Here is a 23,000-nt window from a genome sequence, read left to right on the forward strand (position 1 = left end):
AGAGAGTCTCAGTGCCCAGGGTTCCAATGTCCCCGTATATGTCTCCCATCTCCCTGTAGCCCCATATCAGTTGTGTTCCCCATTGTCCCATATTCCTTGTATTCCCCTTGTCCTGTGTCCCTCATGTTCCTGTGTTTCTCATGCCCCCCATGTCCAGAATATGCAGCCATGTGTGTCCCCTGTCCTGTCCCCAGTGCAGTGGGGCTGGCCTCGCTCTGTGAAGACATGGGCTGGGGACACATGAGCGGGACACGGTCCCTGGTGGGGTGGAGGTGGCTCTGGGCTGTGGGGGGCTCATGAGCCCCCGTCGCTGTGTCCTGGTCCTCCCCCAGCTCCCGGCGGGGAAGAGGGGGGGGGGGGGGGGGGGGGGGGGGGGGCGGGGCGGGAGGAGGGGTTGTTCCTGGAATAACATTCCCAATTCCGTTCCCAGGGATAAGTTCCCGATGCCGTTCCCGGGATACCATTCCCGGAGTCCTGTGCCTTGTTCCGTTCCCGGGTGTAACCTTGGGCGTGCCGTTCCTGGGACTTCATTCTTGTGTCTCTATTTCCGATACCGATGCGCGGTGCCGTTCCTATGAATAACATTCTTGATGGCACTATTCCCGGTGCCGTTCTCATGGCAAGCCTTCCCAAAGGCAATGCCAGCTGCCGTTCCAGGGGGTTCTAGTCGTGATCCACTGGCTGTTCCCGTTCCCGGGGGCGATGCCCCGTGCCCTTCCCAGGGGTTCCGTTCCCGGTGCCCATTCTCAGGGGTTCCTCTCCTAGTGACTATTCCCGTTCCCAGGGGTGCTGTTCCCAAGGGTGCTGTTCCTGGGGGTGGGGGCAGGTGGCGGCAGGTGCGCGGAGGCCGGGCCGTTGGCGGGGGCGGGGCCGCGGCGCCGGTGCTCGCACCGGCCGAGTTGCTGTCGTTGCTGCCGCCATGGCCGGTACCGGAGCCCGGTGGATGCTGCTGGCGCTGTGTCTGGCTGTTACCGTGTCACTCGGACGCACCGGCGAGCAGCTACACGTCTGCAAGGAGGTACCGACACCGGGAAAGGCGGGGGGCGGGGGACAACCAGTAACACACCACTACCACCACCCCCAAATTCCCCATACACACCCCGGAGATGAAACGGAGTCCCAGAGCACGGGGAGGCTGCTCCCTGTGGGATGGAGGGGTCGGGTGGGGGTCAGGGGTCCCGGTGGCACTGGGGGTGGGGCGTCTGTTATAGCCGGGAGGGACCGGCCGACCTCCTGGGGGCCCGGGGAGGAGGCTTTGCTCCCAGGGGCTTGGCCAGTCCCCAACGGTCTCCTTGGGGACCCCAACAGGCGTCACCCCATCATCGTCCCCAAGTCCCTACCCGTCAGACACATTGGGGTCTCCCCAAACCCTTCCTGAGTGCTGCTGGGGGGGCTGACAAAGAGCGGGGGAGACAATCCCAATGGCCATGTGCCATTCCCAGCCGAGCACACCGTGGCCAAAGTATCCTGTGAAGAAAAACTGTTACCAGGATCTGTCCACCTTGGAGACAGCGGGTTGAACCACCCTCTAATACTCTCCCTGGGTTGTTCGGCCTGTCCCCCCTCCCCACCATTTTCCTTCCCCCCTCCTCAGACCTGCAGCTGCTTTTAATCTGGGCCAAGATTTATTTTTTTTCTGTGATCCATTTTTTTTTTTTTTTTTTGTCCGTGTTCCATGATCCGGAGCTGGAAACAATAGACTGGAGTTGGCATCTGCCCCAGGAGAGATCAGTCCCCCAGAGGGGGTGTCCTCTGTCCTTCACTAGGGACAACCGCTCTCCCTCCCCTGGCCAGAGCAGAGTGACAGTGGCTGGGGGTGCCCTTCACCCCCAGAGCCAACCTGGGGCTGAATTAGGTCAATTTATGTAGATTTAATAAAAACGGGGAAAAGTTTAGGAAAGAGAGGAAAAAATACTCTCTCCTCAAGGGAGTCCCTCGGGATTGAGAGTAGTGTGGTAGTTTAGCGCTGCTGAAAGTTGGGGTGACACTCTGGGTACCCCCAGGGTGGTGGGGACCTTCCTCTGTGTCCTCACCCCAGGGCCGGGGGTGCTCCATGCTACCTGTACATGGGCAGGTGGTGCTGCAGGTGTCACTCTGTCCCCACTTTTCCCTCTCCAATCCCTCCTTCCCCTCCACACCCCCCCCATCCCCCTCTTCCCTCCCTTGCCCCTCCCCCCTGCATTGCTGCATTTCCAGCTGACGGGAACATCAAAGCAGATTTTCTCATCAACCTGCCACGCTCCAGCAGCTGCTGGGAGCATGAAGCTACAGCACCAGCTCTGACACCCCAGAGCTGGTGTGGTGGGGTGGAGAGCTCCCCCTATACCCCAAACCCCAATACCACTACCAGATGTGGCCTTCACCCTGCCCACGCTGTCTGTCCCTGGCGTAACTTCACCAGCCTTTAGCCAGTCCCAGCTTGGCACAGTTGACAGGATGGTGGTGTCATGGTGGCCTTCCTGTCTGCAGCACTTCATGGTTCCCGCTAGACCCCCCTGCTCTCCCCTGCTATGCCTGGGGTGCTTCCAGGCTGTATCCAGGTTGTGCCACAGCTTTTTGATGAGCAAAATGTGTCACAGTCACACCAAGGCACACCGAGGGGCTGACAGTGCCATGTGCTCCCAGGAACATAGTGGGGTGTTGGTGCGTGGGTTCACCCCCACAGCAGGGAGGGATTGCAAGGGTGTTGCTGCTTTGAGGATCCTGGGCAACCCCAGTCAGATCATCCCCCCACCCAAGCACCCCCATTTCCCAGCATCCCCCCATACTGAACTCTCCCCTGCTCCAGTATCCCCCCACCCCTAAGCACCCTCCGAAGCCCCCTCACCAGGCCCTGGGCACCACAGGACATTGCCACACCTTAAAACCATACCACACACTCAAAACCATACCCACAGGGTATGGAGTAGCCCAGGAGGTCTCAGAGTGCAGCTCTCCACCATGTTCCCTTTCTGTCTCCTGCAGTCCGAGTACCACTACGAGTACACAGCATGTGACAGCTCAGGCTCGCGCTGGAGGGTGGCTGTACCACACACACCTGGATTGTGCACTGGCCTGCCTGACCCTATCAGGGGCACTGAGTGCTGTGAGATTCTAACCAGGAATGGGATGGGGTCAGGTTGGAGGGTGGGAATGGCAGGGGTGGGATATGAAGTTGAGGAGAGGGAGAGAGCAGAGGGACAAGCAAAGCCATTGTTGGCTCCACTTCAGGCAGCAACAGGAGGATGGAATGGATGGGAATTCCCCTGGGGTGGGATGCAGTAGGGATCACATACAGACTGTTTGGGATGGGATGAGAGGGATGGGAATCACACACCACACCAGAATAGCATGGGATGGGATGAGAGGGTTGGGAACCACACACATACCAGGCACTAGAATGGGATAAGAGGGATGGAAATCACACACACATATTCACCAAATTGAATGAGAGCCATGGGAATTCCACTACACACACTTGGATGGACATTGCCCCATCACACACATGGACCAGGATGGTATGAGCAAGATAAGAATCCCTCTCACACAAACTCACTCACCAGGATAGGATGTGCCGGATGGGAATCCTAAACACGTGTCCCCAAACCTTAGGGATGTGCCAGCTCCATGGCAGAGGGTTATATCCTGCCTTGATTGGGGAAAGCTGGGCATGAGGTACCAAAAGTCATGGATGGGGGAGTTGCCTTTGTGGAATGGTCAGAATGGGGGATCTGAGCACTTCCACCAACTGGGAGCACTTGGAAATGCAGAGCTGAGGGTGATGAGGCTGTAGCAGCACTAGGGGGATCAGGGGTGACCCTCCACACCCTCTGCCCCTCTCTCCATTTTCAGCATTCTCCTGCAAGGCGGGTGAGTTCCTGGAGATGCAGACACAGACCTGCCGACCCTGCGCTGCAGGCACCTACTCGCTGGGCACTGGTGTTCGCTTCGATGAGTGGGATGAGGTGCCCCATGGCTTCGCCAACGTGGCCACCAACCTGGAGGTGGATGATGGCTTTGGTGATGTGGCAGAGAACTGCACAGCGTGAGTCACTGTGTCACTGGCTGTGACACCAGCACATGGGCACCTGGCATGTCAGGACTGGGTGTGGGGCACAGTGAGCAGGATAGGTGTGACACCCCTGTGCATCCATAGCACCCAGTTGCCCTGACATCCTTCTATCATCCTGCCCTGGAAGGTGACACCAGCAGGGCAATATTAGGGCCACCCTGGTCACAGCAAAGGAACACCTAGCACCATCACCCCCTTCAAAGTGGCAGGACCCCAACCCCATGGGACCCCCACATCAACATTCCTCAGAGATGGAGCACCCATGGAGGTCCCCACAGCACCTGTGGAGGTGTCTACAACAGCCATGAGGGTCTCCACATCCTTGTGCCACCAGCCAGTGCCTTTATTTACCACCACAACCCTTTGATCCTCACTGGCAATCTCTGAGCTCTTTTGGTTGTGCTGGCAGCCACCAGACCCTCCCAGTTGTTCCACAGCCATTAAACCTTCCATGAGCTGGCTGTACCAGCAGCCACCAAATCCTCCTACTTGTACCTCAGCCATCAAGGTCTCTCAGTTGTACCAGCAGCTGCCAAGCCCTCCCAGTTGTTCCACAGCTACTGAACTTCCCACCAGTTGGTTGTACCAGCAGCCTCTAAACCCTTCTGGATGTACCAACAACCACTGAACCCTCATGGTTGTACTGACAGCCATCAAACCCTCCTGGTTGTAACCACACCCACTGAGCCCTCCCAGTTGTACCAGCAGCCTCTGAACCCTCCTGATTGTACCAACCACCATGAAACCCTCCCAGTTGTACCAACAACCACCGAACCATCAGTTTTACTGGTACAACCGCACTGGCCCATTGATGACCCTCTCAGCCATTCCCTACTCTCAGCAGCATGTTCCTCATCCAGTCACATCCCCAAAACAGGGGGACCCCACTCTCTTCTCCTTGTAGTCCACATGGCTCTCAGCTGGCCAGGAAATTCTCTCCAGGGATATGTGTCTAGCCACCACACCTTGCCATGTCCCCAAGTTGTCCCCAAGCTCCTGTGCCCCCCCCCCCCCCCCCCCCCCCCCCGCTTTCCCCCTTGCTTTCTGGGGACCCTCCCAGCTGTCCCTACAATCCCTGTCCTGCCTGCTGTGGGGTTGAGAGTGGTGACAGCATCCTTGGGGCCATGTCACTTGCCCCAGGTCAACGTGGGTGCCACTGGGGGACTACGTGGCCTCCAACACGGATGAGTGCACGGCCACCCTCATGTATGCTGTGAGCCTCAAGCAGTCGGGGACTGTCACCTTCGAGTACATCTACCCTGACAGCAGCATCGTCTTCGAATTCTTCGTGGGTGATGGGGGCAGGGGTGGAGGGTTTGGGTCCCTGGGGAGGGTCCTTGGGGGCCCTGGGAGGGGTCTCTTGGGACATGGAGGGGTCCATTGGGATATAGGAGGGGGTCCTAGATGGCATGAAGGGGTCCCTAGGTGACCTGAGGAGGGAGAGGTCCCTTGTGACCTGAGTGGGTCCCTGGGGATGTGGGAAGAGTCCCTGAGAACATAATGTGCATCCCTGGGGACATAGGAGTCGTCCCTGAGAGGATCTCTGGGGATGTGACAGGTGTCTCTGGGGACATGGGGAAGGATATCCTGCGTATATGAGAGGGGTACCTAGGGACATCGTGGAAGTCCTTGCAGACATGGAGGGTTCCCTGGGGACATGAGAGTGGACCCTGGTGACATGAGGAGAGCCTCATGGGACATGGCAGTGGTTCATTGAACATGAGGAGGGGTCCCTAGGAATATAGGAGGGAGCATGGGGGTGTGTTTATGGGAACATGCGGGGTCCCTGTGAACATGGGGTCCCTAACACCCTCCCTCCAGGTGCAGAACGACCAGTGCCAGCCCACGGTGGAGGAGTCCCGCTGGATGCGTACAACAGAGAGGGGCTGGGAATTCCACAGCGTGAGTGTCCAGTGGGAGGTGACACCGGGGGAAGCTCCCTCGCTGCTGCCCCGGCATCTCTTGTTCTCTCCCGTGGGGAGAAGATGCTCCACGAGGCTGAGGAGGGGGCAGTTGGTGGTGACAGACGGGGGTGCCACACACACACACACACACACACACCCCTCCCCGTCACTGGTGCCAGCCCCCTCCTCGGCAGCGGGATCCCCCACTCATGGCCCCAAACCCATCCGTGGCAGTGGGATTACCCAATCCTGTGGGGTCCTTCTCCCAGGTGGAGCTGAGCCGTGGGAACAACGTGCTGTACTGGCGGACCACCGCCTTCTCGGTCTGGTCCAAGGTGCCTAAACCGGTGCTGGTGAGGAACATCGGCATCACAGGTGGGTGGGGGCAGGAAGGGGGGTCTCGGGGGTCGTGCATCCCCCTCCCTGCTACCTGAGCCCCCTCCTGCTCCCAGGGGTGGCCTTCACTTCCGAGTGCTTCCCTTGCAAGCCTGGCACCTTCGCCCCCACCGCCGGCTCAACAGCCTGCCAGCCCTGTCCCGCTGACACCTTCTCTGGCAAAGGGGCCACGGCCTGCCAGCCCTGCGACCCTGACACCTACGCCGGTGAGAGGGGACACCCGGGGCTCCACCTTCCCAGAGCTGTCCCTCTAGTATGTGACCCTGGGTAAGGGAGGGGTGATGTGGGGAGCGGAGGTGACCTGACATCCCCTGGTGGGGACAGCGTTGGGGCCCCTTACAAACCTGACATCTATGCTGGGGAGGGGGGGATACCCTAAGTCCCAGTACTCTGTGCTGAGAGACTGGCCCTGGGGGAGGGAGAGATGATGTGGGGAGCAGGGAGAACCCACTACTCCTTGGCTGGGAGGGAAGATAAGGACACCCTGCATGGTGGGAACAGTGCTGGGGTCTCTGGGCTGTGCTGACTCACTTGTTGTATCCCCCCTCGGCAGAGCCCGGCTCAGGGTCCTGCAAGCTACGCCCCCCCTGCACAGACAAGGATTTCTTCTACACCCACACGGCCTGTGACACCAGTGGGGAGGTAATGTGGGAGCACCCTGGGGTGGCCTCCCTGTCCCCTGGTGTCCCCAGCTCACCCGCTCCACCGGCAGACCCAGCTGATGTACAAGTGGGCAGAGCCCAAGATCTGCAGTGAGGCACTGCCACAGGCAGCCAGACTGCCACCCTCGGGGATCAAGACTCGCTGCCCCCCCTGCAACCCTGGCTTCGCTAAAGGCAACAGCAGCACCTGCCAGCCCTGTCCCTACGGTTTCTATTCCAATGGCTCTGGTAAGGCAGCACCATCATTTTCCCCAAAGCATGACCGGGGCAGCCTGAGCTGCTCGGGGAAAGTGGGTGCCACTCCAGTGCAGGATTGTCCCCTCCTGTCCCCATGGCTCCAATAAGGACATCCCCATCATTGTCCCCAAGGAGTAACTGGGATGCCTGGGGCTGGCAGGGAGAGGTGAGTGCCACCTTGGTGTAGGGTTGTCCCATCCTGTCCCCGTCATTGTTCCTAAGTGGTGACCACAGCACCCCAACCTGACAGAACGAAAGGTGGTACCATCCTATGCATGGGTGCCGGGCTGTCCCTATGTATCCCAGTTATTGTCCCCAAGAACATCCCAGTTACTGTCCCCAAGATGTAACTGGGATTCCTGGAGCTGCCAAGGGAAGGTGGGTGCTACCTCAGTACAGAGCTGTCCTCTCCTGTCTCCATCACTGTCCCCAAGAGGTGGTTACCAGGGTATCCCAAGCTGCAGAGAGGGGAATGTGGTACCACCCTAGTGGAGGGCTGTCCCCTCTTGTCCCCATGACTGGCAGCAAGGGGTAAGCAGGGCACCCCAAGCTGACAGAGGGGGAGGTGGGTGCCACCCCTGTGTAGGGCTGTTGCCTCCTGTCCCCAGCCTGCCTCAGCTGCCCAGAGGGCACTGAGCCGGTGCTGGGCTTGGAGTACAAGTGGTGGAACGTACTGCCCCCCAACATGGAGACCACCGTCCTCAGCGGCATCAACTTCGAGTACAAGGGCATTGCAGGTAGTGGCAGAGGGCTGTCCCTTCCCTGTCCCCTGCTGGGGGACTGCCAGGGACCCCTCTGAGCATCACTGCATCCCTGCAGGCTGGGAGGTAGCTGGAGACTACATTTACACGGCAGCCGGAGCCTCTGACAGTGACTTCATGATCCTCACACTGGTGGTCCCTGGCTTCAGGTGAGGTGGGGACCACCAACAGGGTGTCCCCAGGGAGCAATGGGGCACAGCCACGGGGCAGAGCTAGCACTGTCCCCATGCTGTCCCCAGCCCTCCAAGCCCAGTGCTGGAGGACACAGAGAGCAGGGAGGTGGCCAGGATCACCTTCGTTTTCGAGACACTGTGCAGCGTTGGCTGTGAGCTCTACTTTATGGTGGTGAGTGGGGAGATACAGCAGTTTGGGGGGGACACAGTGAATTTGGGTGGTGCCACCATCCCCCTATCCCCCACAGGGTGTCAGCTCACACACCAACACTCCGGTGGAGACATGGACAGGCTCCACAGGGAAACAATCCTACACCTACCTGGTGGAAAAGAATGTGACCATGAGCTTCACCTGGGCCTTCCAGCGCACCCCCTACCACGAGGCGGTGAGGGACAGGGGGCCCTGCTTTGGGAGGGCTGGAGGGCCCCCACTTTGGGGGGTCTGGTGGGAGGTGGGGGGCAGATGGTGATGGTGCTCTTGGTGCTAGGGCCGGCGGTTCACCAGTGATGTGGCCAAGATCTACAGCATCAATGTCACCAACGTGCAGGGGGGGGTGGCCTCCTTCTGCCGCCGCTGTGTCCCCCAGCCCACTGGGTCCTGTGCCCCGTGTTCCCCTGGCAGTGCTGTGGACCCCAGCTCAGGCACCTGCCAGCCTTGCCCACCTGGCACCTACCTACGGGGTCACCCCTCTGACGGGACACCGACCTGCCACCCCTGTGGCCCTGGAACACGCAGCAACCAGGTGACTGGGAGTGGCAGGGGGTCTAAGTGGCCCTAAGTGGCCCCATAGGTGATGTCAGTGGGCCTCAGAGAAGTGACACCAGCCTCCCCCACACCCAGATGTCCCAGATGGTGGTACTGGCCAGCACTAGGAGGGTGACACCATCATGAATGGGTGGCACCAGCCCCCCCAGTCATCTAGGTGCATGACACTGTGTCACCATGGAGGTGACATCAGCCCCTTACAGCCATTATGGGTGGGTGACAGGATGGGTGGCAGTGTGGGTGACTGTCTGACCCTGGGTGGGTGATGCCTGCCCTCCTTGGCCATCACTAGGGAGGTGGCACCAGCCCTGTGGCCAGCCTGGGTGGATGACAAGGTGGGTGACAGTGTCTAATCCCGGGTGGGTAATGCCAGTCCCCCAGCTGTCCCCAGTGAGATGACACTAGCCCCTCCCAGCCACCCCAGATGGGTGACAGTATCTGACAATGGTGGGTGCCAGTGGGTGACCCTGGTGGGTGCCACTATGGCCGTGCTGTCTCTGAGGGGTGGTGCCAGCTCTCCACAGTCCCCACAAGGGTGTCCCCAGTGGGTGGCATGGCCATCCCTGAGCTCCCTTGTCCCTGTTCCCAGCTGCGATCACTATGCTACAACAACTGCAGCCTGGCACTGCCATTGCCAGGCCAGATGCTGCACTTTGAGTTCCCGTCACTAGGCATGGGTGCTGGGGTGGGCACCAGGCCCAGCTTCACCTCCAAGGGGCTGCGCTACAGCCACCACTTCCGCCTTAGTCTCTGCGGGCACCAGGTGAGAACCGTGTGGGCAAACACATGTGCACACATGAGAATATACCCAGGGAGTGGGTACCGGCACACAGATGCAAACATGGGCACATGTTTACATGGTGGGTACTCAGGAGAGTGGGCACATATGTGCAGGAGGCCATGGAAACATGCATGCAGACACAGGAACACACGTGGGAAGGCACACAAGGGCACACACAGGAGGGCACAGGAACATGCATGCATGTATGGGAACACACCTGGGCTCATGGGTGGGTGGTCACGGGTACACAAGTGCAAGTGCAAATATAAGCACACATGGGGGTGTGCGTGCACTCACAGGCACATGAGTACAGACATAGGCACACAGGTGGGCAAGTGGGTGGGCATGAGCATATGAATGCAAATATGGGCACATGGGTGGGCACAGGAACACAGGTGGGCACACTTGGGCACACATGGGCAGGAGGGCTCAGGAACACGCACACATGGGCATGTAGATGGGCAAACACGGGCACACACCTGGGCACATGGATGGGACAGGGGCATGCAGGTGGGCAAACATGGGCACATGTGCTCATAGTCATGCAAACACAAAGGACATGTATGCAAATGCACATTCACACATGCAGGTGTGCAAATATAGGTGTACATGCAGTCTCACCTGCACAAGCACATGTACTTGTGCAGTCACATGTGCACAGTCACACACACATTTGCACAGTTGTGCAGACACATGTGAACACTCATACAGACACATGTGGACACTTGTGCAGCCACACCTGCACACCTATGGCCCTGCACACACAAATGCCAGTCCCTTGTACACATATTTCCACCCCACATGCATGTCATGTGTGTCCCCGCAGGGCAGGAAGATGGCCTCATGTGCTGACAATGTGACGGCAGGTCAGGGGAGCCCTGCCCGTGTGGTCACCTCTTATGTGTGCCAGGCCATTCTGGTGCCCCCTGACATCACCAGTGCCCGTGCAGCTGTGTCTTCTCAGCCTGTCAGCCTGGGTGACCACCTGCTGGGTGAGCGGGGGGCGGAGGGGGAGAAGGAGAGGAGGCACGCTGGGGCACTGGGACACCCTGGGGTCACTGAGACACATGGGCAAAACGGGCACTGGAACACCTTGGTGGCACTGGCACAACAGCACTGGGACGCCCCAGTGGCACTGAGAGTGGGATATCCTGGTGGGATTGGTACCATCTGCTGGGACTGGAACACTGGCACTAGGATATTTCAGCAGCACTGGGGTACCTTGGTGGCACAGAGACACCCCAGTGGGACTGAAACACACCCTGGTGGGATTGGGACACTACAGAGGCACCTTGTTTGGGATTGGGACACTGTCACTGGTATACCTCGGTGGGATTGGGATACACTGTAGAAGGATACAGGTGCTACTGGGACACCCCAGTGGGAATGGGACACCATGGTGTGACTTGAGACACCCTAGTGGGACTGGGACACCCAGTTAGGATTAGGATATCCTGGTGGCACTGGGATATCCTAGGAGGACTGGGACACTCTGGTGGCACTAGGACACTGGGACTGGAACACACCCCAGTGGGGCTAGAGATACCCCTGTCTCCCCACAGGTGTCACCACCAGCTCCGTGCTGGACAGCATTGTGTCTCCCCCAGAGCTCTTCCCTCCCGGCCACCCTGACCTGCCTGACATCATCTTCTTCTTCAGGTGCAAGCAGGTGACGAGGTGATACCCACACAGTGCCCCCACTGTTCTCCTGACCCCCCCATGTCCCCTGGCAGATCCAACGACATGACACAGCCTTGCAGTAATGGCCGGGCCACCACCATCCGCCTGCGCTGTGACCCCCTACATCTTGGCACTGGCACCCTGGCTGTTCCCAGGTGGGAAGGGGACACTGAGGACCCTGAGGCAGGTTTTGGATGACCCAGGCATCTCCTGCTGTCAGGATTGGGCACATCCTTGGGATGCTTTGCTTTGGAGATACCACTGTCACAAGTGTCAGTGTCCCTTACTCTGAGGTGTCACCCTGGCTATTCCCAGGTGGGGAGGATGGGACACTGGGGCACCAAAGGGGGGCTTAGGGAACTCCCAAAGTGACCCAAACATCTCCTGGTGTCATGGGTGGGTGTGTCCTTGAGGTGGTTTGCTTTGGGGATGACACTGACATGGTGTCAGAGTCCCTCACCCTGAGGTGTCATCCTGGCTATGTCACGGGTGCCCTGTGTGTCCTCAGGTTGGCAGTGAAACAATGGAGACCCCGGGGGAGGTTTGGGGACTCCCAAAGTCTCCTGCTGTCATGGGTAGATCCTTCTTTGGGGTGCTTCACTTTGGGAATACCGCTGTCATGGTGTCTTGACCTGGGGTGTCTCTTTGGCTATACTGCACACTTTGGGGTGTCACCACCACCCGAGACCTCTCTTTTTGACCCTCCCCAGCAAATGCCCCGAGGGCACCTGTGATGGCTGCACCTTCCATTTCCTGTGGGTGACGGCCGAGGGATGTCCCCGCTGCTCCAGCTCCCACCACCGCCCCATTGTTGGTGCCTGTATCAGCGGGGTTCAGGTACCACCCCGTGCCCCGGGCTGGGCTGCGGCTCTTGCGGCACCTGAACCACCTTTTCTTCTCACCAGAAAACCACCTACGTGTGGCGGGAGCCCCGGCTGTGCCATGGTGGGGATGCCCTGCCGCCGCAGGTGATCCAGGCATGCCGGAGTGTGGATTTTTGGCTAAAAGTTGGAATTTCCACTGGGATGTGTGTGGCCATCTTGCTGGCCACGCTCGCTATGTATTTCTGGAAAAAGACTCAAAAGTGAGCAATTGGCAGTGGGATTTGGGGACACAGGGACTAGCACTGTCACGGGGGGGCTGATAGCACCGCCTGCATTCCCAGGTTGGAATACAAATATTCCAAGCTGGTGATGGATGCAGCGGCCCGGGAGAGTGAGGCGACATCGCCTGACAGCTGTGCCATCATGGAGGGGGAGGATGTGGAGGACGAGCTGCTCTTTGCCACTGAAATGTCACTTTTTGGAAAACTTAAAGCCCTGACGGCCAAGGTGAGGGGTGGGGTTGGGGGGATGGAAACAACCCTAGAGTAGCCATCGGACAAGCCATGGTGGGGGTGGGATTTGAGGATGGTTCGTTCCTCAATTCCCCATCCCAGGGGGCTCCAGGTCTCTGTTTCCCCAGTCCAAGAGGGGCTCTGTGCCTCAGTTGCCCACCCCAGGGGGCTCTGGGCCCCAGTTTCCCCACCACAGGAGGGCTCCGGGCCTCAATTTCCCCGCCCCACAGCGAATGCCAGATGGATTCGACTCGGTCCCGCTCAAGACCTCATCCAGCAGCACCGATCGGGAGCTGTAAGAGGACGGGGGGGGGACGCCCACACATCCCCCAGCCCTCCCAGGAGCTGTGACAGGGCAGAGGGGTACCAACGGACACCCCACCCCCGGGCAGCTGTGAAGGGAAGGGGGGGCTACCCACAGCCCACCCCCCCGCACCCCCCAACGTGGCCTTAGGGATCCGCTTCGGACCGAAGCTTCGTTATGGCTTTTGTATGTGTGTCTCCACCCATGCCCCTCCCCGTGTCCTCCCCATCATGAGCACCCAAAAATGCCAAATACAGGAGTGGGGTTTGTATAAAGACTCCATGAATGTGGGCACGCGGGGGCAGGGGGATACGCATAGGGGCTGTGGGGAGCTGAGCGTGGGCACTCAAGATGGGTGGGGGGAGGGTGTGGGGGTGTGCGCAGGGTGTCACAGGCGTGAGAGTGGGTGCCTAGGGGTCGGGTAGGGGTGCATACGTGGGGGAGCAGCAGAATTTTGACTTCCATCTCCACGCCCCCTCATGGGGGAAGGGATATAGGGTTCTCCACATGGGTGGAGGCAGCAGGACCCCGCCGGAACATCCAAAGAGGGGACAGTGTGGTGACATGGGGTGACACGTGGTGCCATGGACAGCCACAGTCATGGGGTGGTGTAGAGGGAGGTGGGGCGGCTCTTGGGATCCCGGTGAACAACTGAGGTGCGGGGCGTCCTCGGGTGGATCCCCAGAGCCCACCAGTATCCCTGGGATGTGGCTGAGGAGCCCCAGGGATGCTTGGGATGCGAGGGCAGAACCGCGAAGACCCCTCTGGCGGGGGTCCTCAAGGATGCTCGGACCGCTCGGGCCCCTCCAGACCCCCCCATATCCTCCCCAAAGCCTCTCATACCTTCCCGATACCCCAGTTCTGCTCTGCCTGGGCCTCCAGACCCGCTGGAACTTCTCTTGGTGGGGGTCAGGGGCGCTCGGGCCGCTCGGGCTCTCAGGACCCTCCAAATAACTCCCATACTTCCTTGTCCCTCCATACCCCAGTCTCCCGCCCTGCTGCGCCACCTCCAGCCCACCAAGGGGCGCTGCTGTCCCCCCGCATCGCCGGGGCCACACCGCGGCCACGCCTCTTCCTGCGCACGCGCGCGGTGCAGCTGTCCCCGCCGGTGTTCCCGGTGCTGCCGCCGCCATCACCGGTCATGGTCCTGGACCTGGACCTATTCCGCGCCGACAAGGGCGGAGACCCCGCCATGGTGCGGGACATGCAGCGCAAGCGCTTCAAGGACCCCACACTGGTGGATGCGCTGGTGCGAGCGGACGGCGCCTGGCGGAGGTGTACGTGGGGGTGGGTGGGGTGGGAGGGAACCTTCCGGCTGGGGGACCCCAGAGGACTTGTCACCCCATTTTCACACGCGGGTATGTCTCCTCATCCTGGTGCCTTTCCCCCCCACCCCGTCAGCCTGGTGACCGGTCCGCAGGTGATGGGGGACCCTCCCCACCATGACCCCTCCTCGGGGATGGGTGATGCCCTAGGGGTCCCTCTCTCCCGCTCTCCCTTACTCCCGAGGACCTGGAACCGGCTCCCACACTGATCCCCGAAACCCCTCGCTGAGGTGGGATGACCTTGAGGGGAGAGTCTTTCCCACTCTCCCCAGCTGTTTGGTGATTCCTCCGCAGCCCTCGGACTGGATCCTGTCGGTAAATCGCGGCAGAGACCGAGGGCTTGTCCCTGGGTGGATCCCCCTCGCCCCTAATCTCAGGGATCGAGGTGGGAGAGATTCTCCCACTAGAACCGCCTTCCCTCCTCCCAGGCTGGGGGGCAGATCCCAGGTTCTCCTTAGCACACACATGGATTCCGTCCCATTGCGATCCCCAGGGATCCGCACCCTGCACTGCTACAGGATCTAGCTAGGTGGGGGGGATCCTAGACAGTGCCACCCCCAGATTTGGGGTACACCCACGTCTGGACGGCTTCGGGGGGCAGGAGCCACCTCCCCGTGGCTCCCGGCGAAATATGGGGCAGCTCCGACAGAGGGTGCCGGATGTGGAGAGGAGTTGGAGGGCGGCAGCAGTGGAATACAGCAGTGTTCCACTGCCACTGCTGCGGCATGAAAGCGGCGCTTGGGGCTCCCCTTTAATGCGTTCGCCTTGATGTCCTGGTGAAATCTTGCCCGGCTCTGGCCGTGCCCTCATTTTATCTCCGGCTCCTTGGCTCCGGCCGTGCCCTCATTTTATCCCAGAGCGTTTCATCCCATGGGATCACCCGCTTCCCAGCCCCCTTCCCGCGGGCTCTGTATCCCCGGGTCGGCGGTGCTGGAGAATGGCCGGTGGCTGCAGGAGGTGACAGGGTGACGCAGGCTGGCAGGATGCACTGGCTGATGCAATCCCGCGGCGCTGGTGCTGTGGAGCCCCTGCTGTGCCTGTTGAGTCCTGTTGTGTGTTCCCTGGCTCTGGATCCCCTGGGGACCGATCCCTCCCACTGATGGGGTGGCTCGTTCTCGGTGTTGGGTGTCCCCAGTTTGAGCTGCCCCGGGTCCTGGGCTCTGCCCTTAACAGCCTTGGGGTCGTGAAGGGGGAACATCCATGCTCCCCTCATCCAACACCCCCTGAATCTCGTCACTGTGGACTCAGATCCCAGGATCTGCTCAGCCCTTAGCAATCCCATCCTGCTGAGGGAGGGGTTTTGTCACAATGTGAGGTCCCAGCATGATGTGGGGGGTCCCATCCTAACAGAGGGGTCCCAGCATGGGGGGGCTCCAAGCCTGTGGAAGGGAGGATCCCATCCTGGTATGGGGGTCCCAGTGCAGCATGATGGGGGTCTCAGCCTGGCGTGGGAGTCCCAGCCCAGCATGAGGGTCCTAAGCAAACACTGGAGGGGACCCAGTGCAGTATGGAGGTCCTATGTGTTATAAATGGGCCAGGAGATCTGCTCCTTTGAAAAGCCTTTATTAGTCAGCTCTTTCAAGGGGGAACTCGAGGGGTCGCCTGCGCCATCGCCACTCCTGTCCTTGTTCTCGCTCCTGTCGCCGTTCTCGTTCCGGCCACCGCTGAGGAGGTGTCAGATAAATCTGCTGCTCTCGCTGCAGAGTCGGGAGTTCCTGCCTTGCGGGAATCCCCAGGAACTCAACTGGGCTCGTGTGGTCTAGGGGCGTCACTTCTTCCCAGTCTCTTTTTGGTCATGGCGAGGCGGCAGAAGCAGAATTCAGTCCTTAGGTAGCTGAGGGTCTTCTCGGTGTTGTAGTGTCTCCCTTTTAACTGGATTTTGTGCTGGGTCCCGGCTTTTGGGTCCGCTTGCCGGCAACTGCACTTCGGTTTGGAGCGATGCACCATGGAAGTCCTTGGATTTTCCTATTAGGCGGGGCCAGCAGTTCGAGGAGCCAGCGCGAATGGCGAGAGCCTAGCCCAACGGAAGGGGAGGGAACCCGGGGTTTTAGAGGGGGTATACAACTTGGAATAAGATTTTTGAGGGTACAAACTTTGGTACAAACAGCATAATTTTCTTAACAGACAGGTTACAATTGGCATAACATTTGAAACAGTACAACTTTTTTAACAAATGACAGACTGTGTAAGAAAATGGGAATCTCTTACATTTTATTCATTTCACTATGCTGATGTGTGTGTGTGGGGGGGTCCCATCCTGGTGGAGGGATTCCCATCTTGGCAGGGTGGGGTTCCCAGTCCAGCATGGGAGTCGCAGTCCAATGTGGGGGATCCTAGCATGGGGTGGGGATCCCACTGCAGTGCATGGTTCCCAGCCTGGCATGGGACTTACAACCCAGTGTGGTAGATCCCATCCTTTCATGGGGGTCCCAGTGTGTAGGTCCTATCCCAGTGTGGAGGTTCCATCCCAGCATGGGGAATCACAGTGTGGCGTTCTCATCTTAGAGTTGCGATGTCCCATCCCAGCATGGTCCCAGCATGTCATGGGGGTTTCCAGCCTGGCCTGAGGGTCCCAGTGCAATGTCACTCCAGGTGTTTTCCCATGACATTCCTACTCCCTGCAGCTCACCTTCACACGATAAACTTCTGTCCTCCCAAAAGCCCTAGGCCTGGTGCCTGTGGGTATTCCTAGAGCTGCCACTCCCAGTGCTGCTACTGTAGGGGCTCCATATCACCTCTCTGCAGCAGATGGGGGCCCCAGCCCTCCTCCCACTCCAGGTGACAGCCACTGCCTTCCTTTTCAGGCAGGTTTCGTGCCGACAACCTGAACAAGCTGAAGAACCTGTGCAGCAAAACCATTGGGGACAAGATGAAGGTGGGGCCCTGGGTCACCTCATGGTGGGACATCACCAACCGGTGACATGTCTCCTCCCAGCCCTCTAGCCTCTCCCTTGTGTCACTGAGGGATGTCTTCCCCCTGGAACTTTACTCTTTAACTTTCCCGGGATTCCTTTTTCCTCCTGCTGCAGAAAAAGGAGCCAGTAGGGACAGATGAATCGGTACCAGAGAATGCACAGAACCTGGATGAACTCACGGCTGATGTCCTGGCGGTGAGTGAGAAGCCAGCTCCCTCCACTGTGCCTACAGTTTGTCGAGAGCTTTGCCTGGAATTGCCCAAATTGGTGGCCTGAAGTGCCCACCAAATGAGGGGGGCCTGATGCCCCAGCTGGGAGGATCCTTTATTTCCCAGTCCCACACCAGCAATAACTGACTCTTCCTCGCTGTCCTTGATCTCTGCAGCATCGCTCTGTGTCAATCAAGGGCTCATCCCTGGGAATTTGAGCAGCCTCAGTCCTTTTGTGTCCTCAGAGTGTACCTCCCTGGCTGCTCTGACCCTGGTTAATGGGTGCAGTGTTGGCTGTCATGGGAGCAGCTCAGGCCTTCCAAAGCCTAGCTTGTTGCCTCTTTGTCCCTTCAGGCTGTTCTTGAATGTGTCCAGCCCAGGGACTCACTCCAGAATCTGTGCAGGGTCCAGAATTCACCATGCTGAGCCCAGGAATTCCCTGTGCTGGGTGAGCAGGCCCCTCTTCCCGGTGATCTTCTCCCCCCCACCTCATCTGGAGGTCTCTCTGCAGTGTCTCCAGGTATCCCAGATAAAGAAAGTTCGGTTGCTCATTGATGAGGCTATCCTGGAGTGTGACTCTGAGCGCCTGCGGCTGGAAGCTGAACGTTTTGAGAGCCTCCGGGAGATTGGCAACCTCCTCCACCCCTCTGTGCCCATTAGCAACGACGAGGTGGGACACGGGAAGGGAGGTGGGGCTGGGTCAATGGAGCCAGGAAGCTCCATTGTGGGAAGCAGGGGGCTCCCAGTGGGGGATCGCCCAGGCCTGGCTGGGTGGGCGGGTGAGGGAAATCTGCATGACAGGCCGGTATTTCCCACTGGGATCAGACAAAGAGCAGCTCAGAAAACTTTGGGCACACCATTGTTGGGGGAATTCATGGGAAAAGCTTTTCCTGCGGTGGGGAGATGGGGGGAGGGGGAGGTGGGGATGGGGTCTCCCTCCGCTGCCTCCATTCATCCCGCAGGAATATTTTGCCAGGAGGAGCAAAACTGGGCCAGGCTTGCTGCCAAGTGGCTGCACAATCAGCTACAGGCTGGAGTTTGAGCTCCCAAAGTGGGCCCAGTGTGGTTCAGGGACTAGTGTCACAGTGTTCCAGGGCACTGAGGAGGTGATAGGCTCCTGCTCCTTTTTTTCTCTGGGTTCCTGCAGGATGTGGACAACAAGGTGGAGCGGGTGTGGGGTGACTGCACCTGCAGGAAGAAGTACTCCCATGTGGATCTGGTGGTGATGGTGGATGGCTATGAGGGGGAAAAGGGTGCTGTGGTGGCTGGCAGCCGTGGGTACTTCCTTAAGGTAAGAGCTGTGTCCCCAGAATGATTGATTTCAGAGGGGAATGAGGAGGGATAGGGGTCTTGGGTTCTCCTAGCAAGGAGGAGCTGGATTATGGGAGCCTTCATGGGGGGCATGTGGGATGGACTCTGACCACAGTGGTGCATCAAGATCTGTTCCTGCTGCAGTCTGGGGTGATGCTGAGCCTGGCAGCCACTGCAGTTCTGTGGGCTCCATGTCTCCTAGGCCCTCTGAGCAAGGAGGAGTGGCCCAGCAGGGTGTCTGTGTGACAAGCAGTGTCAACCTTGTTCCCAGGGCCCGCTGGTGTTCCTGGAGCAGGCACTGATCCAGTATGCGCTGCAGAGCCTCCGTGCCCGGGGCTACACCCCAGTGTACACCCCCTTCTTTATGCGCAAGGAGGTGATGCAGGAGGTGGCCCAGCTCAGCCAGTTTGATGAGGAGCTTTACAAGGTAAGGGACTGCTCCAGATTTGGGACTGGACTTGGGAGCAAGCCACCCGCATAGGGCTGTGGGGAGGGAGGCAGCGGGGTCCCGTCTGCCCTGGCAAGGCTGTGGTGGTGGTAGCAGTGGTTCCTTCCCCTGTCCTTGGGATCCATCTCCACGTTGTGATGATGTGACAGGGAGTTGTCTTATCGGGGAGTCCATCTCTGTGGGAAACGCTTTGTGGTGACACTGTAGTGACGAGGAGGTAGCTGATCTCAGGTCCGTCTCCATGGGTGACACACTGTGATGGCCATGAGGTGACAAGGAGACAGCTGGTCTTTGGAGTCCCTCTCCATTGGTGGTATGTGGTGACAAGGACATGGCTTATCTCTGGGGTCCATGTTTATGGGTGCCACATGATGGTGATGAGGTGACAAGGAGGTGGCTCATCTTTGGGGTCCATTTGTACAGGTGACACATGATGGCAGTGCAGTGACAAGGAGGTGACATGCTCTGGGGTCCATGGGTGACATAGGTGAAAAGGAGGTGGCTTGTGATGGTGATGACGTGACAAGGAGGTGGCTCATCTCTGGGGTCCATCTCCACGGGTGATACAGGTGACTTGTCCCTGCCATCAGCCCCTCTGAAGGACCAACAAACTCCTCCTGTGATCAATTCACAAACCATCCGGCCCTGGAAAACCTTCCTGCTGGTCTCTGGAGGTGCAGGAGCAGCTAGAAGAGGGCCGGTGGCTCGTGTCCCCTGCAGGTGATCGGGAAGGGCAGTGAGCGGGCGGAGGACAGTTCCATCGATGAGAAGTATCTGATCGCCACATCAGAGCAGCCTATTGCCGCCCTGCACCGTGATGAGTGGCTGCGGCCTGAGGACCTGCCCCTCAAGTATGCAGGGCTCAGCACCTGCTTCCGCCAGGAGGTGGGATCCCACGGCCGGGACACCCGCGGCATCTTCCGCGTCCACCAGTTTGAGAAGGTGAAGGAGTGGTCCTGGCAGGAATTCAGGGTGTACTCAGGGTTGCTGGGGGTCCCAGTGGAAATTCAGAATGTACCCAGCATCACTGTGGGGTTCCAGTAGGAATTCAGCATGTTCCGGTGGGAATTCATGGTGTATCCGGTGCCACTGCGGCATACCCAGCAGGAATTTGTGGTGTACCCATGGTGACTGTGGTGTTCCAGCAGGAACTTGGGGTGTATACCCCATATCACTGTGGTGTTCCAGTAAGAAATCAGGGTGTACCTGGTGTCACTGTGGGGTTCCAGCAGGAATTCAGAGTGTATGGGGGCTTGCCGTGGGGTGAACCTGGTGGGAATTTGGGGTGAATGTGATGGGAATTCGGGGTGTACCTGGTGTCTACTGCAGTGTTCCCAGTGGGAATTCAGGGTGTATCTAATGTCACTGCAATGTTCCAGTGGCAATTCAGAATGCACCAGGTGTAACTGATATTCTAATGGGAATTTGGGGTGTCACCATAATGTTCCAGCAGCAATTCAGAGTGTTCTGGGTGTCACTGTGGGTTTCTGATGAGAATTTGGGCTCTACTCAGTGTCGCCACAGGTTTTCAGTTGGAATTTAGGGTGTACTGGGTGTCACTGTGGGGTTCCAGCTGGAATTCAGGCTGTACCCAGTGTCACTGTGGGATTCCAGTGGGAATTGGAGCCATACCTGGTGTCACTGTGGAATTTCTTCTCCTGCAGATAGAGCAGTTTGTCTATTCCTCCCCCCATGACAACAAATCCTGGGAGATATTTGAGGAGATGATGGCCACAGCAGAGGAATTCTACCAGTCCCTCGGGATTCCCTACCACATTGTCAACATTGTCTCAGGTAGGGGCTCCTGTGTCACAGGGGGTTGAGACGGTCCCTGACCTTCTTCTCAGCATGACAGTTTCTTGTCCCTGGCTCATTGCTGTCCTCATACTGAGGAGGAAGAGAAGGGGACATTCTGTTTTCTGTGGAATCCTCAGCCTTGCTTTGGGTCAGTGGCAGTAGGTGTGGGCACTGCTGTGATGGATTGCTCCTGCTGTCCCTTCCAGAGGGACAGCTGGAGTGTCCCAGCTCCTCTTGGAAATGTTCACAAAAAGGATCTCATTTAAAAGCTCCCCGTGGCTGAGTGGGACCCCTTTATCCCCTTGGCAGAGTGAGAGCCCCACACTCCCACTGTCAAACGGGAACCCCAATTCCCCACGGTTGAGCAGGAATCCCTCATCCCTGTGGCCAAGCAGGAATCCCAGATCCCCATGGCACAATCCCATTTCCCAATAGTCAAGTGGGAAGCCCATGTTCCCATATCTGAGTGGGAATCTCATATCCACATGGCTGAGAGGGGCCCCCACATTCCTGTGACCAAGTGGGACACCCATATCCCCATGGCACAGTAGGAACCCTATGTCCTGTGGCTGAGCAGGAGTTCCCCATGCCCATGTCTGGGCAGGACTCCCACACCCCCACATCCCCATGACCAAACAATTTGTGGCCTGTTGACCCTGTGGCCAAGTGGGAACCCCACATTTCCATGGCTGAGAGGTAACCCCACATCACTGTGGCAGAGCAGAAATCCGTGTTGGATCGGCACCAAGCTGGGGAGTGACTTGCAAGCCTTCACCCTAAACTCTGCCCCAGCATAGGCAAATTCGGGATGGCAGTGGGACCCTCCACTCAGCACTGTCCCCCCTCCAGGCTCCCTGAACCATGCAGCTAGCAAAAAACTGGATCTGGAGGCCTGGTTCCCTGGCTCTGGCGCCTTCCGTGAGCTTGTCTCCTGTTCCAACTGCACTGACTATCAGGCCCGGCGCCTCCGAATTCGCTATGGCCAGACCAAGAAGATGATGGATAAGGTGAGGCTAGTGGGCATGGGGGAGGTTTCTTCTTGTGTTCCTTGGCTTTCCCCATGTCACACGTGTCTCTTGTATGCCCCCGCCACAGGTAGAGTTTGTGCATATGCTGAATGCCACCATGTGTGCTACCACCCGCACCATCTGCGCCATCCTGGAGAACCACCAGACCCCTGAGGGCATCCGCATCCCTGAGAAGCTCCAGAACTTCATGCCCCCAGGTAACATCCCCCTGTGCCCTCCCCATCCCTGCTCCTTGGCAGGGGGGGTGACAGGGGTCCCTTGTCCCCCCAGATCTGCAGGAGCTGATTCCATTCGTCAAGCCAGCACCCATTGAGCAGGAGCTCTCCAAGAAGCAGAAGAAGCAACAGGAAGGGCGGGGCAAGAAGAAGGCAGGGGGGGGACGGGACCAGGTGCTGGAGGAGCAGATGAAGAACATGGAGGTCTGAGGATGTTTCCCCTGCACCCCAAAGACTTTGGGGGCCTCCTGAGTCATCTCACCTTCATCGCCAGGCTGTGCCCTTCACCGTCGTCTTTGCCTCGGACGGGAGTCACTGTCTGTCGTCCCCCCGCCATAAAGAACTGACACTCTCAGGGCACTGCCCCTCTTCCTATGTGTCCCCCTCTCACTGAGTGGTGTTGGGGACCCCCCTACCCACGTAACATGTCCTTCCTTCATCCAAAATAAAACCAAGAATTGCTGACCTGTGTGTTCCTGGGGGGTTCCGAGGAGGGAAGGGGGAGGGTCCAGCCCGGGGAGGTGTCTCCGTTGCACATCACTCTTCCTTTTCACCTCCCTTCTCCCCGTTCTCTTTCCATCCTGCCAGCCCCAGACAAAGCCCTTTTGTGATGCAAAGTGGGGCGGAGGGTCCCCAGCCTCAGCCACAGCTGCTGCCCGCCCCCCACTCCAGGATGCGGTGACACACGGGAAGATTGCCCC

At 58.8% G+C, this 23,000-nt stretch overlaps 2 protein-coding genes across 3 annotated transcripts; both read left to right on the forward strand.

The window, feature by feature from the left end:
- Window positions 1-451: 451 nt before the first annotated feature.
- On the forward strand, window positions 452-17,251 carry ELAPOR1 (endosome-lysosome associated apoptosis and autophagy regulator 1). 2 transcript variants are annotated; one of them, XR_010745379.1, is made up of 23 exons: window positions 452-1,018; window positions 2,965-3,085; window positions 3,832-4,024; window positions 5,192-5,339; window positions 5,873-5,953; window positions 6,225-6,330; window positions 6,408-6,557; window positions 6,905-6,993; window positions 7,064-7,241; window positions 7,859-7,987; window positions 8,070-8,160; window positions 8,251-8,356; window positions 8,433-8,570; window positions 8,673-8,927; window positions 9,540-9,713; window positions 10,558-10,723; window positions 11,294-11,390; window positions 11,465-11,566; window positions 12,122-12,248; window positions 12,317-12,495; window positions 12,577-12,742; window positions 12,978-13,110; window positions 17,181-17,251. XR_010745379.1 is itself a non-coding variant. In XM_066335828.1 (22 exons), the coding sequence occupies exons 1-22, from the start codon at window positions 920-922 to the stop codon at window positions 13,044-13,046; spliced, it is 2,964 nt and encodes a 987-aa protein (XP_066191925.1). In that variant the 5' UTR covers window positions 452-919; the 3' UTR covers window positions 13,047-13,310. The 2 variants fall into 2 exon arrangements, 1 of the variants encoding a protein (XP_066191925.1); XM_066335828.1 differs by lacking the exon at window positions 17,181-17,251 and having other exon boundaries at window positions 12,978-13,310.
- SARS1 (seryl-tRNA synthetase 1) lies at window positions 14,126-22,764 on the forward strand. Its single transcript, XM_066335830.1, has 11 exons — window positions 14,126-14,328; window positions 17,181-17,251; window positions 17,406-17,486; window positions 18,012-18,170; window positions 18,648-18,791; window positions 19,083-19,238; window positions 19,980-20,201; window positions 20,924-21,053; window positions 21,906-22,063; window positions 22,152-22,281; window positions 22,355-22,764. The coding sequence occupies exons 1-11, from the start codon at window positions 14,193-14,195 to the stop codon at window positions 22,507-22,509; spliced, it is 1,542 nt and encodes a 513-aa protein (XP_066191927.1). The 5' UTR covers window positions 14,126-14,192; the 3' UTR covers window positions 22,510-22,764.
- Window positions 22,765-23,000: the final 236 nt, after the last annotated feature.

Source organism: Sylvia atricapilla, chromosome 25 (assembly GCF_009819655.1).
Source record: "Sylvia atricapilla isolate bSylAtr1 chromosome 25, bSylAtr1.pri, whole genome shotgun sequence".
Classification (NCBI taxonomy): domain Eukaryota; kingdom Metazoa; phylum Chordata; class Aves; order Passeriformes; family Sylviidae; genus Sylvia; species Sylvia atricapilla.

What these genes read in the sequence shown, in the direction of transcription:
- ELAPOR1 (XM_066335828.1), top strand. Translation starts at nt 920, where the DNA reads ATGGCCGGTACCGGAGCCCGGTGGATGCTGCTGGCGCTGTGTCTGGCT. An exon ending in GCACCCCCTACCACGAGGCG is followed by an intron (nt 8,571 to 8,672) that starts GTGAGGGACAGG and finishes TCTTGGTGCTAG; the next exon opens with GGCCGGCGGTTCACCAGTGA. An exon ending in CTGGAACACGCAGCAACCAG is followed by an intron (nt 8,928 to 9,539) that starts GTGACTGGGAGT and finishes CCCTGTTCCCAG; the next exon opens with CTGCGATCACTATGCTACAA.
- SARS1 (XM_066335830.1), top strand. Translation starts at nt 14,193, where the DNA reads ATGGTCCTGGACCTGGACCTATTCCGCGCCGACAAGGGCGGAGACCCC. An exon ending in CCATTGGGGACAAGATGAAG is followed by an intron (nt 17,252 to 17,405) that starts GTGGGGCCCTGG and finishes CTCCTGCTGCAG; the next exon opens with AAAAAGGAGCCAGTAGGGAC. An exon ending in CATTGTCAACATTGTCTCAG is followed by an intron (nt 21,054 to 21,905) that starts GTAGGGGCTCCT and finishes TCCCCCCTCCAG; the next exon opens with GCTCCCTGAACCATGCAGCT.